This window comes from Rhinopithecus bieti, unplaced genomic scaffold (genome assembly GCF_001698545.2).
Source record: "Rhinopithecus bieti isolate Rb0 unplaced genomic scaffold, ASM169854v2 scaffold_17824, whole genome shotgun sequence".
In the NCBI taxonomy this organism is placed as follows: domain Eukaryota; kingdom Metazoa; phylum Chordata; class Mammalia; order Primates; family Cercopithecidae; genus Rhinopithecus; species Rhinopithecus bieti.
This window is the reverse complement of record NW_016808861.1, coordinates 45,871-61,074: the sequence shown is the minus strand read 5'-3', so window position 1 is coordinate 61,074 and position 15,204 is coordinate 45,871. Positions and strand designations below refer to the sequence as shown.

General features: G+C 40.5%; 1 protein-coding gene and 1 pseudogene across 1 annotated transcript in view; both read left to right on the top strand.

Annotated features, from left to right (window-relative positions):
* Positions 1-5,800, top strand: part of LOC108539165 (zinc finger protein 682-like) — a 29,691-nt gene extending 23,891 nt beyond the window's left edge. Inside the window, exon 4 of the mRNA XM_017887667.1 lies at positions 5,690-5,800. Coding sequence (XP_017743156.1) covers positions 5,690-5,712 — 23 coding nt within the window. The 3' untranslated portion in view covers positions 5,713-5,800. The remainder of the gene's footprint in view (positions 1-5,689) is intronic.
* Positions 5,801-5,808: 8 nt separating this feature from the next.
* Positions 5,809-6,857, top strand: LOC108539164 (zinc finger protein 682-like; annotated as a pseudogene).
* The last annotated feature ends 8,347 nt before the right edge of the window (positions 6,858-15,204 follow it).

Sequence of the window (15,204 nt, the reverse complement as noted above, 5' to 3'; positions counted from 1 at the left end):
TCCCGAGTAGCTGGGACTACAGGCGCCTGCCACCACGCCCGGCTAGTTTTTTGTATTTTTTTAGTAGAGACGGGGTTTCACCGTGTTAGCCAGGATGATCTCGATCTCCTGACCTCGTGATCCGCCCGTCTCGGCCTCCCAAAGTGCTGGGATTACAGGCTTGAGGCACCGCGCCTGGCCTGAAATATCTTACTATTATTATATTGCTGTATATTTCTTCAATTTTGTTAATGTTTACTTTATATATTTGGGAACCTGATGATTATATATATGTTATAGTTTTCTAGTAAATTAATCCTTTTACTATTATTTAATGTCCTTCTTTGTCTCTTGTGAGAATTTTGACTAAAGTATATTTTATAACAGTGTTTGACCTAAAATGTATTTTGCCTTATATAATTTTGACCTAGTTTCTTCTGATTTGGTTAACATTCTAAGAGAATGACTTGTACCATCCTTCTTTTGGTCTATTGTCTTCTTCAGATTGAAAGTGAGTATCTTGTACAAAGAATGTAGTTGAATCTTGTTTTTATACCAGTTTATGTCTTTTGATTGGGAAGTTTATTCCATGAATATTTAATTTTCTGATAGAGAAGGGTTTCTGATAGAGAAACCATTGCCATGTTATTGATTGTTTTGATTTTTGTTGCTGTTTTGTCCTTCTTTTTTTCCCTTTTTGTCTCATTTTTTCACGTTTCTTGGCTGCTTTTATGTCTTTCGAGAAATGACCATGTCCTTTGACCACTTTTTAATGAGATTATTTCTGTTTTTCTTGTAGATTTAAATTTCTTATAGATTGTGAACATTAGCCCCTTGTCAGATGCGTAGTCTACAAATACTTTCTCCCAGTAGGTTGTCTGTTAGTCTATTCATAGCTTGTCATTTTTGATTGTGCTTATTTGGATCTTTTTTTTTTCTTTGTTAACTTAGCTAGTGATCTAGTGATCTTGTTTATCTTTTAGAAAAACTTATTTTATTGATTATTTGAATGATTTTCTTGGTTTCAATATTTTTTTGTTCTGCTCTGATTTGAATTATTTCTTTTCTTCTTCTAGCTTTGGATTTACTTTGTTGTTTTTCTGATTTCTTTATGCAAGGTATCAGGTTGTTAACTTGAGATCTTTCTATCTTCTTGATATAAAAGTTTAGCGCTATAAACCCTCCTAACACTGCTTTTGCCACATTCCAAGGTTTTGTTACATTTTGTCACTTTTTTTTTTTTGAGACGGAGTCTCACTCTATCACCCAGGCTGGAGTGCAGTGGCGCTATTTCCCACTCACTGCAACCTCTGCCTCCTGGGTTCAAGTGATTCTCCTGCCTCACTCTCCCAGGTAGCTGGGATTACAGGCACCTGCTACCATGCCCAGCTAATTTCTTGTATTTTTAGTAGAGATGGGGTTTCACTATGTTGGCCAGGCTGGTCTTGAACCCCTGATCTCGTGATCCGCCCGCCTCGGCCTCCCAAAGTGCTGGGATTACAGGTGTGAGCCACCGCACCCCGCCTCGTCACCATTTTTATTTGTTTCAAATAAGTTTCTGATTTCTGCCTTAATTTCATTGTTTCCCCAAAAGTCATTCCGGAATAAGTTGTTTTGTTTTCTGTATTTGTGTAGTTTTGAGGGTTCCTCTTGCTATTGAGTTTTGAGTTTATTTCACTCTGTTTCAAGGAGATAATTTCAATTTTTCTGGATTTTTGAAATTTGTTTTATGACTGAGCATGTGGTCAATCTTGAAGTATGTTCTGTGCGCAGATGAGAATGTATGTATGTGTTCATTAGATGAATTATTCTGTAGATGTCTATGAGGTCCAGTTGGTCAAGTGCTGAGTTTAAGTCCAGAATTTCTTTGTTAGTTTTCTGCCTTGATGATCTGTAATGCTATCTGTAAGGTGTTGTCTTCCACGATGGCTGGCTAAGTCTTTTTTTTAGGTCCAGTAATAATTGCTTTATAAACCTGGGTGTGCCAATGTTGGGTGCATACGTATTCAGGATAGTTAAATATTATTGATTTATCTATTTATTTATTAATCCTTTGTTAGTATGTAATGTGTTTGTCTTTTTTACTATTGTTGGTTTAAAATCTGTTTTATTAATACAAGAATAGTGACCACTGCATTTTTTTGTTTGTTGATTTTTCCCCATTTGTGTGATAGATGTTACTTTTCCCATTACTTTGAGTTTATGGGTGTCATTATACGTGAGATGAGTTTTTTAAAGCCAGCAGAAGGTTAAGTCTTGTTTTTTTTAAGTCTGACTTGCCACTTTGTGTCATTTTTTTTTTAATTTTTAGAATTTTTAAATTTTTCTTTTGAGACAGAGTCTCACTCTGTCACCCAGGGTGGAGTGCAGGCATGATCTCAGCTTCCTGAAACCTCTGCCTCCCGGTTTCAAGTGATTCTCCTGCCTCAGCCTCCTGAGTAGCTGGGACTACAGGCACGTGTCACCACTACGGGCTCATTTTTGTATTTTTGGTAGAGACGGGGTTTCGCCATGTTGGCCAGGCTGGTCTCAAACTCCTGACCTCAGGTGATTCACCTGTCTCAGCCTCCCAAAGTGCTGGGATTACAGGCAGGAGCCGCCATGGCTGGCCACCACTTCGTGTCTTTTAAGTGGAGCATTTAGACTGCTGTGTTCAAGGTTAATATTGATATCTTAGTTTTTGTTCGCTTCATGTGCTCTGTAGTCTTGATTGTGCAGTTGCTTTGTAGGGTCTGTGGGCTGTGTACTTGTGTGTGTTTTTGTGGTAGTAGGTATCATTCTTCCATTTCCATGTTTAGAACACCCTTAAGCACCTTGTGATGCCAGTTGAGTGGTAGTTAATTCACTTAGTGATTGCTTGTGAATTCTTTGCTTATGAAACTTAATTTGCTGGAACATAAAATTCTTGACTGGAATTTCTTTCTTTTTTAAAATCTTTTTGTTGCTGTTGTTGTTGAAATGGAGTCTCACTCTGTGGCCCAGCCTGGAGTGCAGTGGTGCAATCTCAGCTCACTACAACCTCCACCTCTGGGGCTCAAGCAATTCTCATGCCTCAGCCTCCACAGTAGCTGGGACTACAGGTGAGCGCTACCATACCTGGCTGATTTTTTATATTTAATAGAGGCAGGCAGCTCACTTTTTGTGTTTAATAGAGGCAGGCTTTCACCATGTTCCCCAGAGTGGTTTCAAACTCCTGAGCTCAGGTTATCCGCCCACCTTGGCCTCCCAAATTGCTGGGATTACAAGCATGAGCCACTGCACCCGGCCTCTTTCTTTAAAAATATTAAAAACAGACCCCCCAATATCTTCCAGATTGTAAAGTTTCTGTGAGGAAGTCCACTGTTTGATAGAATTCATTTTTTAGGTAATATGACCCTTTTCTCTAGTTGCCTTTTATTTTTTTATTTCATGTTGACCTTGGAAAGTCTGAATACTATGTGTATAGTATTCAGATACTATACTTTACTTAGGGATGGTTGTCTTGTATAGTATCTCAAAGGAGTTCCTTGAATTTCATATATCTTTATGTCAACCTGTCTACCAAGATGGGAAAATATTTCGTAGATTATATCCTTAAGTATGTTTTCCAAGTTGGTTGGTTTTTTTTCCTTCTCTCTCAGGAATACTGATGAGTCATAAGTTTGACCCCTTTACATAATTCTGTATTTCTCAGAAGCTTTGCTTGTTTGTAGTGAATTCTTTTTTCTTCACTGTCTTCTGACTGGGTTGATATAAAGAAGCAGTCTCTGAGCTCTGAAATATTTTCATCTGCTTAATCTATTCTGTTTTTAAGGCTTTCCATTGTATTTTGAAAGTCCTGTAGTAAAATTTACAATTTTTAAAGTTGTGTTTGGTTCTTTCAAAGGAACTAATGAGATCCTTTTGAGGTTATGAAACACTCTGGCTTTCTATATTGCCAGCGTTCTTTTGCTGTCTCATCTGAGGGAGCTGGTGCTTCTTTTGCTTTTGAATTTTCTGTGATTTGGATGGGGCTTGGAAAATTTTTTTTAATTCCTTTTTTTCCTTGAGGGTTTGGGGCTGGGTGGTGTATGTTGTGTGTAATCAGTTGGTGTCATTTAAGGTTGTTTCAGAGGCAGTCCTCTGTTAGGTCTGTGTAGATTAGTTCCCTGCTGGTGGATTTCATAGAGTGCTTTCGTTTGAAGCATAGATCTTGTTGGTGGTGGAATTCAGGCTCAGTCCAGTACATCAAGGCCTTAAGAAGTGTTCTGGGGGAGGAAGGATCGGTGTGCGGAGTAATTGTTTTCTCTCAAATTATTTTGGAGCCTTGGTGATGTTCCCTTCAACTGGCATGCACTGGCACCCATTCCTTTGGTTCAGGAAGGTTTTGGTGTCTCTGTCCCCTCCTTTAGGGACAGTTTTACATTTTAGGTCACAGGAGACCGTTTTAATCAGGGACCTGCGCTGCTGCAGAGTGGTGGAATGTCGTGGTCGTTTGGTGATGCAGGGCTCAGGATGAAATACCAGGAGGCAATTGCCCAGGGTTTGCAACCGAGTATTGCACCTGCGGGGCCCAGGATTTTTGGTCCAGCAGTTGGGGTGTGGGGCCCCCGTTTGTGGTCCTCCACTCAGCGCAGGTCTGTTCTCCAGTGTCTTCCCTGGGCAGGGCTGGATTTGGTAAGGTTTGGTCCAAGCCATCTGCATTGAAATGGGTGGAGGGGCTTTCCAGTTTTCTAGGGCTCTAGGTTTCCGGGATAGAGCCCATGGGCTGGTCTTTCTGGGACACAACCTTCCAGTTATTCTGTGAATGAAGGGGAACCCGTTCCCATGCTGGGCTCATGTTCCATGTCACCTCTTCTCTGTGTGCTGACAGGTGGGCTTCTACCCCCCTTCAGCGCTCAAGACCCATTTCGCTGAATATTATTAGTCGGTTGTGGTGGGAAGACCTGGGCGGCTGGCACTGGGGCCATGGGATTTGTCTTGGCCCTTGGGTCAATCACCATCTGTGATGTAAGTGGAATGCTGTGGCTTGGGGCACCCTTCTGCAGGAGCGCCAGGGTAGTCTCTGGAAGATGCCCAGCAGGCAATTGGTGGTGCATGGATCAGATTTCCCTCAGGTTCCCTCCCCATGGGATAGCTACAACCCTGGCTCCCTCTCATCCTGGCAGAGCAGGAGATGGATCTCCCTCAGTGCAAGATGCAGGCCTCGGAGGATGGGACCTATGGTCAGCTACAGCTGCCGCACAGTGAACTTCGATTTCCACCGGTTTAAGCTGTTCCTTCTGCCTATTCTTCCGGTGGCTCCCCCTTGCATTTCACGCTTATAGGGATCCATGTGAGATTCTGTATCAAGTGCTCAGACTGATTTAGGTGGGAATGCCTTTCAAGGGGAGAGGACCAAAGTGGATCTCAGAGGTCCGTGGCTAGACTTGTTGCATGGGGTTTTTCACATATCTTCCCTTAAGTCTGGTCTGTGATCTAGGAAGGCAGTCCTGGTGGCCCGTGACTTTGAGAAGCTTTCCATCTTCTCTTCAGCCACAGTGTCTGCATTTTCTTCTGATTAGCTTTCTCTCAAAAGATCTGTTTAAAGTGTGATGTTTTACTCAAATTTTGTTTTCTCTCCTTGGAGTGAGTGTTTCCAGCTGCATCTAGTAGTCTCCTGTCCTTTTCTTAATTTTCTATGTTAGCTTTGTAAGTGTGTGTATCTGACTCTGAAAAATACAAGTGGGATATTTGTTATTTTATATTTCAGCTGTGTCTTCTCATTTACACTGAAGACTTTTCCAGAACAGGGCTATGAAGTTTCATTCCAAAAGGTGATACTGAGAGATCTGGAAGCTGTGGGACTTGAGGATTTTCACTTAAGGAAAGATGGGAAAATGTGGGGTAAGTGGGGTAAGGATCCAAAAGGAATTTATAATGGACTTAACCAGTGTTTGTCAATCATACCAGCAATTTTCCCATATATAATGTGTGAAAGTCTTTAGTAATCATCAATCTAAATAGGGACAAAGCTAGACTCTACAGAGAAACTTTTCAAATGTGTACACTGTGGTAAAGGTCTTTAAATCTCACTCAGGCCTTTCTTATCAAAGATATTTCTGAAGAGAACTCTACTATGTGAGGAATGTGGCCAAAACCTTTAGTGGTTCTCATCCTTATACTAGAGGTTCCACTGGAGGAGAAATCATACAAATGTGAAGAATGTGGCAAGCTTTTAACTGGTGCTCGCCTTACTAAACATACATAAGAGAATCCACACTGGTGAGAAACCCTACAAATGTGAAGAATGTGGAAAAGCCTTTCACTGGTGTTCGCCCTTTGTTAGGCATAAGAAAATTCATACTGGAGAAAAACCCTATAGATGTGAAGAATGTGGCAGAGTGTTTAACGGGCACTCACATCTCACCAAACATAAGACAATTCACACTGGAAAGAAAACCTACAAATGTAAAGAATGTGGGAAAGCCTTCAACCACTGCTCCCTACTTACTATACATGAGAGAACCCATACGGGAGAGAAGCCCTCTAAATGTGAAGAATGTGGCAAAACTTTTAACTCACCATCAATTCTTGCTGAACATAGGGTAATTCATAGTGGAGAGAAACCCTACAAATGTGAAAAATGCGACAAACTGTTTAAGAGGTTCTCAATCCTTACTAAACACAAGAGAATTCACACTGGAGAGAAACCCCACAACTGTGAAGAATGTGGCAAAGCCTTTAATCGGTGCTCACACCTTACTAGACATAAGAAAATTTATACTCCCATCAAACGCTATAAATGTGAAGAATGTGGCAAAGCTTTTAAATGATGCTCACATCTTAATGAACATAAGAGAGTTCAAAGAAGAGAGAAATCCTGCAAGTATAAAAAATGTGGGGAAGCTTTTACTCACTGCTCAAACCTTACTACGTAAGAATTTTACTATCGAGAAATCCTACAAATGTAAGGAATGTGGCAAAGTCCTTAAATCTTGCTCAAGCCATTGAAATCACAAGATAATTCATACTGGAGAGAAACACTACAAATGTGAAGAATATGGGAAAGTCTTCTTCAACCATTGCTCACACTTTATTGCACATAAGAAAATTCACACTGAGAAAAATTCTGATTTTAAAGAATGTGGCAAAGTGTTTAATAACTGCTATGAGCTTACTCATGAGAGGTTTTATGCTAGATAAAAGCAATAAAAGTGTAATGATACACATTACATTTATCTGTGGAAAGATGTCACCAAATAAAAGCCTTAGAGTGCACAAGGTGTAATGATAGTGATACATTACATCTGTACGTGGAAAGACTTCAAAATATAAGCCTTAGAGTAACACAGGAGTTTTACCCTGAAGAAAACATTACAAATATAAAGATTGGTGCAATACTTTTACTTATGTTACAGATTTTGTTGTACATGGGAGAATTTATGCTGAAGGGTAACCCTCTAACAGTTGCTCAAATTGTATTCAATTTTAGAGAATTTATATTGGAAAGAAACCCTACAACTGTAATGAATATGAAAAAAATTGTTTTAAAAGTACACCTTAGAAAATGCTAGAGAGTTTATATGAAAGCATTTAACAGATGCAATAAATATAAAAAATTAATCAAAATCAAGTCTGAATGAACATCAGAAGATTTGCAGTAGAAACCACTAAGACACTAACACTTTCAATGTTTTCTAAATCAGGGGATTGATTACAAAGCATAATTCAAAGTTAACATATTTTAATTAGGCTAAACAGGAATAAGAGAGTAATATTTTGGAACTTACAATTATATTCAAAGTACACTGTTTTTTGCATGGAGAGAGTTTTAGATTTTACAAAGGCAAATTTCGATGTAATTCAACTCTCAAATTACTTGATGCTGTGTCTTTATTCCCAATGTCTATGGGAAAGCATGTGGTCAGTTTCTGCTGCTCGGAGCTTTGAGAGGTTCTATGTTAGGATATCATTTATATAGTTTTCAACAGAAGATTGAGGACACTGAAATGTGAGGTGTGTGAAGAAAGTCTACACAGAGAAGCTTTTGTGGTTGACTTATAAAACTTGCAAGTGCTGCATGAGATAGATGTTCAGAGTAATAGTCTTGTGCAGTATTCAAATTTTAGTAAATTGTTTTACCGATTGTATATTAATATAGTGGATTTTGTAATGCTTTTCTTAGACTGTGTGAACTTCATTTGTTTTAATAAAACAAAATTGTTTTAATGTGTTAAGACAGTTGTGCATTGAATTAGGTGTTATCCTGCCACCAACATTAGCCTATTTTACCTTAGTTACGTTGTTAGGTAACAGACAGTAACAACATACTGTTCAGTAATATAGTGGAATGGCGTCTCTAGTGATTCTTATCCTTAGTGACTTTAAACTTCAAATACGTTGGAGAATACTGTTTCCATAGGTTACATTTTATTATTTTCTTCTAACTGCAGAGTCATGAAGATGGTTATTATGAAAATTACACAGGCATATAATCAAAAGCCATATATTTCTGAATCTTAAATGAGTATGTAGAAGATGTTATCTTACCTTTTCTTTGAGCATGCAACCTCTATGGCCTTCCCAACACACATAGACTCTAAGTTTTCACTTACATGAAAGTTTAATATACAAATGTGTTACTCTGAAGATAAAATGTAAGAGAATTATGAAGCAAGTAATTGTATTTGAATGTGGATGTGTACCTATTTTGAGAAGAAAGAAAATATGTTAGAACAAATTGGTAATTTTGAAGTGTTGATAAGTTACTACCAAACTAAAACCTCAAAGAATTTCAAAGCAAATGTGTTTCCCATTTGTATTGAATTCATTTTCCAAAATCTTATGGTTCCTAGTTCAGAATCTCCTTATGTAAGTCCAGGTTTTACTTGGCTGATATTGATACTAGACTTAATGCATCAAAATTTAGGAAGTATTCTTTATATTATCTGCTCCAGAATTATTGGAATAATTTTTACAAAATTTAATGGTGCTTACAAAACAATTTAAATGTAATTCCATAGTAAGTGTATTGTAACATTTTATTCAGTACATTTTTTTTTCAGTGGGAGAACTCTAAGCCAATTTTTCCTTTGTTCTTTTAATTTTTATAATTAACATTGTTGAGTTTATTGATCTTATTGGGTTAATTTCCTTAGGTGAACACTAGGGAGATGTCATCAGTCATGGTAGTGTTTATTTCTTTTTTTACCAACTCCTATGTCTCTACATCAGACGTGGTGTTGTTTAGACATAAATGAAGTGAACAAACACAGAAAAGCACTACATGTGTGAAAGCACTACCATGTGTTATACACACTGCATGATTAGTGTTCCAGGTGGAGTGAGTTGGTGGCTCCAGGAGATTAAAATTATTCAGATGAAAATATGGCATTGATTCTTCATGTCTGGAGAGGGCATCTGTACCCAGGCTACACAACTGACTCTAAATTTAGAGGAATTGTGCTGCTTTCATTTTCTAATATCTTCAGGTTTCATTTATGTCCATCCCCAGTTATGTATGCATCAGAGTCCTTCACCGTTTTTTGTTTGTTTTGTTTTGTGAGATGAGTCTCGCTCTGTCGCCCAGGCTGGAGTGCAGTGAAGCGATCTCAGCTCACTGCAAGCTCTGCCTCCCAGGTTCACGCCATTCTTCTGCCTCAGCCTGCCAAGGAGCTGGGACTACAGGTGCCCACCACCACCACGCCTGGCTAATTTTTCGTATTTTTATACACGCGGGATTTCACTGTGTTAGCCAGTATGGTCTCGATCTCCTGACCTCATGATCCACCCGCATTGGCCTCCCAAAGTGCTGGGATTACAGGCGTGAGCCACTGCGCCCGCCCTCCCTTCACCTTTTTACCTGAGTCACAGTTGCAGCTTTCTCACTGTTCTCCCCACCCCGTGTTATTTTACACACAACTTTGTAAGCTCTTGTGAGAAGTTTGGAGTGCTTATTGTGGTAAAAAACAAAAACAAAAAATAACACAACTTTTTAACTTAAAATTTGTAGTCATTTACAAGTTGTAAATGCAGTCTTTGGTTTTGAATTTTTTGATTTTTTTTGAGACAGAGTTTTGCTTTTGTTGCCCAGGCTGGAGTGCAATGGCACAACCTCGGCTCACTGCAACCTCCATCTCCCAGGTTCAAATGATTATACTGCCTCAGCTTCCCAAGTAGCTGGGATTACAGGTGCCCAACACCACACCTGACTGATTTTTTTTGTAGTTTTAGTAGAGACGGAGTTTCACCATGTTGGCAAGGCTGGTTGGTCTCCAACTCTTGACCTCAGGTGAGCTGCCACACCGGGCCTAAATGCAGTCTTTGGATTACTTAACTGAAGTAAGTTGGATTCACTCTCTACAGGCCAGAGGATTTAATCAGTTAGCATTTTTCACCTTTACAAAAGAAAAATGTTACTCTATCACAGAGTGTGTACAACATACAATTAGGTAGAACAGGTAAATCATTCATAGCATTGTGCCATATATTGTAAGCACCATATAAAGAAGCACATAAGAATTGGAAATCTCTTAAGAGAAAATATATCTTAGAAATAAATTCTTAAGAAGTGTCAATAGTAGTTGATGAATGTTTAACTTTTTATGAAATCCTTACAGTACAACTTATATTTCCATGCAGAATCTTCTGTTTATGAGTGTGTGTGCTAAGTGTTGAACAATAATAGAATGACTACTCTGGATTTTTTAGAAAGCCTAAGAACCAGGAGAGCAGGCCATGAGGACATCACCAGTTAATGTTGAGTGGGCATCCTGATGACATTTACTGTGTTTAACTCTTCAGATAGAACTGAGGCCCTGTGATTATCTGCTTTGTTCATTGAATTATGCCAAGCAGCCACAAAAGGGACTGCACAAGTTAAGTGCTTAATATGCATGTAATTAGTGAATGGAGCCTAACCACAGCCTTCCAAAATGTCTAAGTGGGCCTGAGGCCCATCTGTCAGCACCCGGGGACCTCTGTTATGTCTGTGTGAAGGACAAAGACCAGCTAAAAGAATTGCCTTGGGAGGCTGAGGCCGAGGCAGGCATATCATGAGGTCCGGAGATCAAGACCATCCTGGTCAACATGGTAAAACCCCGTCTCTACTAAAATACAAAAAAAAAAAAATTAGCCGGGATGTTGGCACATGCCTGTAGTCCCACGTACTCGGGAGGCTGAGACAGGGGAATCGCTTGAACCTGGGAGTCAGAAGTTGCAGTGAGCCAGGATCACACCACTGCACTGCAGCCTGGCAACAGAGACTCCACCTCAAAAAATAAAAAAGAAATACTAACTATAATAATAACAACTCTTCTGTTCATGAGCGGTGCTTCAGATGGTGACGTTAGAGTTCCCAACATAAGGAAAGTGGCCCTAAATCCCCTGCACAACTCCCTTTTTTGTGCCGACCCCATGATGTAAAATTCTGCCATTTATTCATTTGCCACAGACAAACTTCCTCTACAACAGCAAAAAGCATTGCTTCAGATTGTGACTGTTTTTGGACATAGGGTCATTAAAGAGGTAATTAAGATTGTGTGTTCACTGGCATAGGACCTAATTAAATACAGCGGGTTCTTATAAGAAGGGGTAGTAAAGACAGAAGCACAAGAGAAGATTCTGTTAACACAGAGTTAGAAGACAGCCATCTACAAGCCAACGAGAGAGCCTTGGAGAAGTTATTCCACCAACATCTGTTAGATTTCTAATTTCCAGAACTGCAAGAAATGAAATTGCTGTTTTTAAGGCCCTTCATTCTGTGATGCTGTGTTATGGCAGTCCTAGCAAACTATTACAGCCTATTAGCACACACACACAATATTCCCTGCAGTATGACTGACATGGAAAGAGGATGTTATACCATGCTGCATCAGCATTGAAAGACTAAACCACTGTGGGGAAGCGCCTCCCTTGTGGCATGTTATGAAGACGTGTGTGCACACCTCCTTCCCTGATGGGATATGGGGATGAGTTCTTGAGATGACACATTACAGGAACATGCATAAGGTAGTCTTACCTCCTTTTTTTGTACAACACATTCCCCCACTTTTGCATAAAAACTTCCCTAGTAATAGTGTTGGCTTTTAAGTTTTGGAGAAGCTGCATGCCACAGGAGATGCCTAGAGGGGGGAGTTAAAACAATACAAACTATAGCAACATGGAAAAATGCTCATGGCCTAATGTAAAGTGAAAATAAGATGAAAGCCTTTTCTCTAATATTTCTCCAAGTATGTGAACAGAGACTTTCCACCTAATCAAGTTGCCACTGGGACGAATGGAGGCCAGACTGTATTGAAACAGGACTATGGGTCACTCCTGGGAAGGCCCTAGGACAGAGGTCAGAGAGTTTCCATATTTCAATCTGGGACTTGGGCCTGTCCTGGCCTTCTCAGGTTCCTATCTCTAGAGACCCCTAGGTGCCTGCTCTCGCCACAGCCCAGTGCTGACTAAGGTTGGTCGTGTAGGGTACCTGCGCTTTTTCCAAAGAGATGGAGGAGTTAGACTCATCAAACAGCTCCTCATTAATCTGAATGTGACTCTGTAAAGAGTGCCCAGCAGCCAAGCTGAAAAAGATGAATTGCCCGCCTTGTTTTTACCATAGATGACACCTCTATTGAAATTTTGCTCTTCAGACCAGGCACATAGGAACATCTGCATAGATCTTCAGCCAGGAAGGAAACCAGAGGACAGCTTAAAGTCTTGGGATTCACATCTGAGTAGACAAGCTTGGTCCCCATTTTGCCAGCCATGACCTGGGTATGAACATGACAGATGACAAGAGTTTCAACTTTTGACAACCTGGTTCTGTCCAGGAAGAATGCCCTCATCTCTTCATCCCCCTGCAAGACATGGCAATGGGGGGTGATGTGGGGCTGTCTGGATGAAATGACAAGAGAGGACTGGCCTGGATGTGTTCTGGGTTGCTCTGTTATCTTCGGGTGTGCCTCATTAGAAATGAGGGCTGAGTGGACATCTGCATTATCAAAGAAGGCTTTAACTTGGAGCCTTTATAAGGCTAAAACTCAGAAATGTAAGGATACCATGGAAGAGCATGTTACTCTCTTGAGCATCTCTCACCGAAGGAGCTGGATACAGAGTTATCTCTAGGAGGTGGGGTCCTGGTTTCCTAAGTTCTGTTGGGTTCCATCACCAAGGAAGTATGTTAGTCTCTTCAAGGTTCCATCCACTGGCCCCTTCTTTCTATAAGACCTACCCAAAGGCCCCACTGATTACTCAGCCTCCTCTCCCATGTCAGGCCTCTATTTGTATGTAATTATGAAATCACACCTTCCCCTTAATTTCCTGGGAAGACCTAAATGCAGCCTGGGTTTTAGAATAGAAGAGACAGCTGCATCAGAACCTTGTTTATCTTACCATTTCTGTGACCCAGTAAAAGCCATTGTTTATTTTGGGGCTTCCCCAGCCTCCTACCATACACAGTGGGGATTATGTTAGCATCTACCTCCTAGGGAATTTTTCAAGTGTATATGAGACAAAACTTATAAAAATCATGGTGTAGGCTGGGTGCAGTGGCTCAAGCCTATAATCCCAGCAATTGGGAGGCCTAGGTGGGTAGGTCACTTGAAGCCAGGAGTTTGAGACCAGCCTGTCCAACATGATGAAACCCCATCTGTACTATAAATACAATAACCAGGTGTGGTGTTGTGTACCTGTAATTTCAACTACTCAGGAAGCTGAGGAAGGAGAATCACTGGAGCCCAGGAGACAGAGGTTGCAGTGAGCCAAGATCATGTCATTGCACTGCAGCCGGGGCAACAGAGTGAGACTCTGTCTCAAAAATTAAAAAAAAGAAAAAAGAAAAACATGGAATGACAATTTGGGCCCTGACATCACCAAGCTTATTCTTCACAGGCTTCAGTTGACCATATTGGTTCCAATCAACTTCAGCCCATTTTTAAAAATCTCTTAAGCAAAGGAAATTTCAGCATTTCAACAAGTTGTTTCTTATTTGTCATTCAGATAACCCAACTTATTTTAGTCATAGGTTTTGTTTTGTTTTGTTTCAACACTTTAGGGACAAAAATTCCGCTTCTGTCCAATGGAGTACAGAATGATAGGGTATCATTTTTTGTTGCAGTTCAGTCTGCCATATCAAAGAACCATGGGGTAGGAAGCTTATAAGGAACAGAAATTAATTTCTCACACTTGTAGGGGTTGGAAATGTGGGATCAGGGTGTCAGCATGGTTGAACTCTGGTGATGACTCTCCTGAACTGCAGACTGTGTACTTAGGGTCTTATCATTTGGCAGAAGGAGGGAGAGAGCCCTCTGGGGTATCTTTTTTAAAGCCAGTAATCCCAACCACGAGGACCCCACCTTCAGGACTTAATCATGCCCTGCCTCATAGTACCATTACTCAGAGGGTTAGAATTTTCACACAAATATAGGGGGAGAAATCATAACTCTGAAGATTATACATATATTTCTAAAAGCTGTCATTTTCTTCCTACTTGCTCTGTCCTGTTTGCTCCCTCAGTCTCTCTTCTTTTGTGTTTCTGTTTAATTCTCTGTTTCTGTATTGTATTCCTCAAACTGACAGCAAATTCCAGTGTACAAGATGCTCTATGACAGACCCACATAAAAAGAACTGAGGGAGTGCTCATGCCAACAGATGGAAGAAACTTGGGCTTTCAGGCCACACAAAATCTTGCCAGTTTCCACATGAGTGAGTTTAAAGCTGATCCTTCTCTACTACAGCTTCTGTTGAGAAGTCCAGTTTCTTATGAGGCCTAAGCCTCCTAACGACCTTGAGGAAGAGGCACCTAACTAAACTGTGTCCAGTTCCTGGTCCCACAAATTGTGAGATAGTATTTGTTGTTGAAAGGTGCTAAGTTTCAGGGCAGTGTTGTAAGAAAGAAGCAGATAACTAGCCTCATCTCCCAGGCCCCAAGATTCTCCATCCTTCTCTCTCTCAGGCTCTCTGCAGCCACAGTGGTCCCTTTCTAACTTCTGCCCAACTCACACCTGCAAGTCTCTTTACTAAGGGTGGCTTCTCTTGAGACATTCTTGTTGGGAGCAGGCCCCCTAAAATCTGGCCATAAACCTGCCCCAAAACTGACCATAAATAAAATCTCTGCAGCACTGTAACATGTTCATAATGGCCCTAACATCCAAGCTGGAAGGTTGTAGGTTTACAAGAATGAGGGCAAGGAACACCTGGCCCACCCAGGGTGGAAAACCGCTTAAAGACATTCTTAAGCCACAAACAATAGCATGAGTGATCTGTCTTAAGGGCCTGTTCCTGCTGCAGTTACTAGCCCAA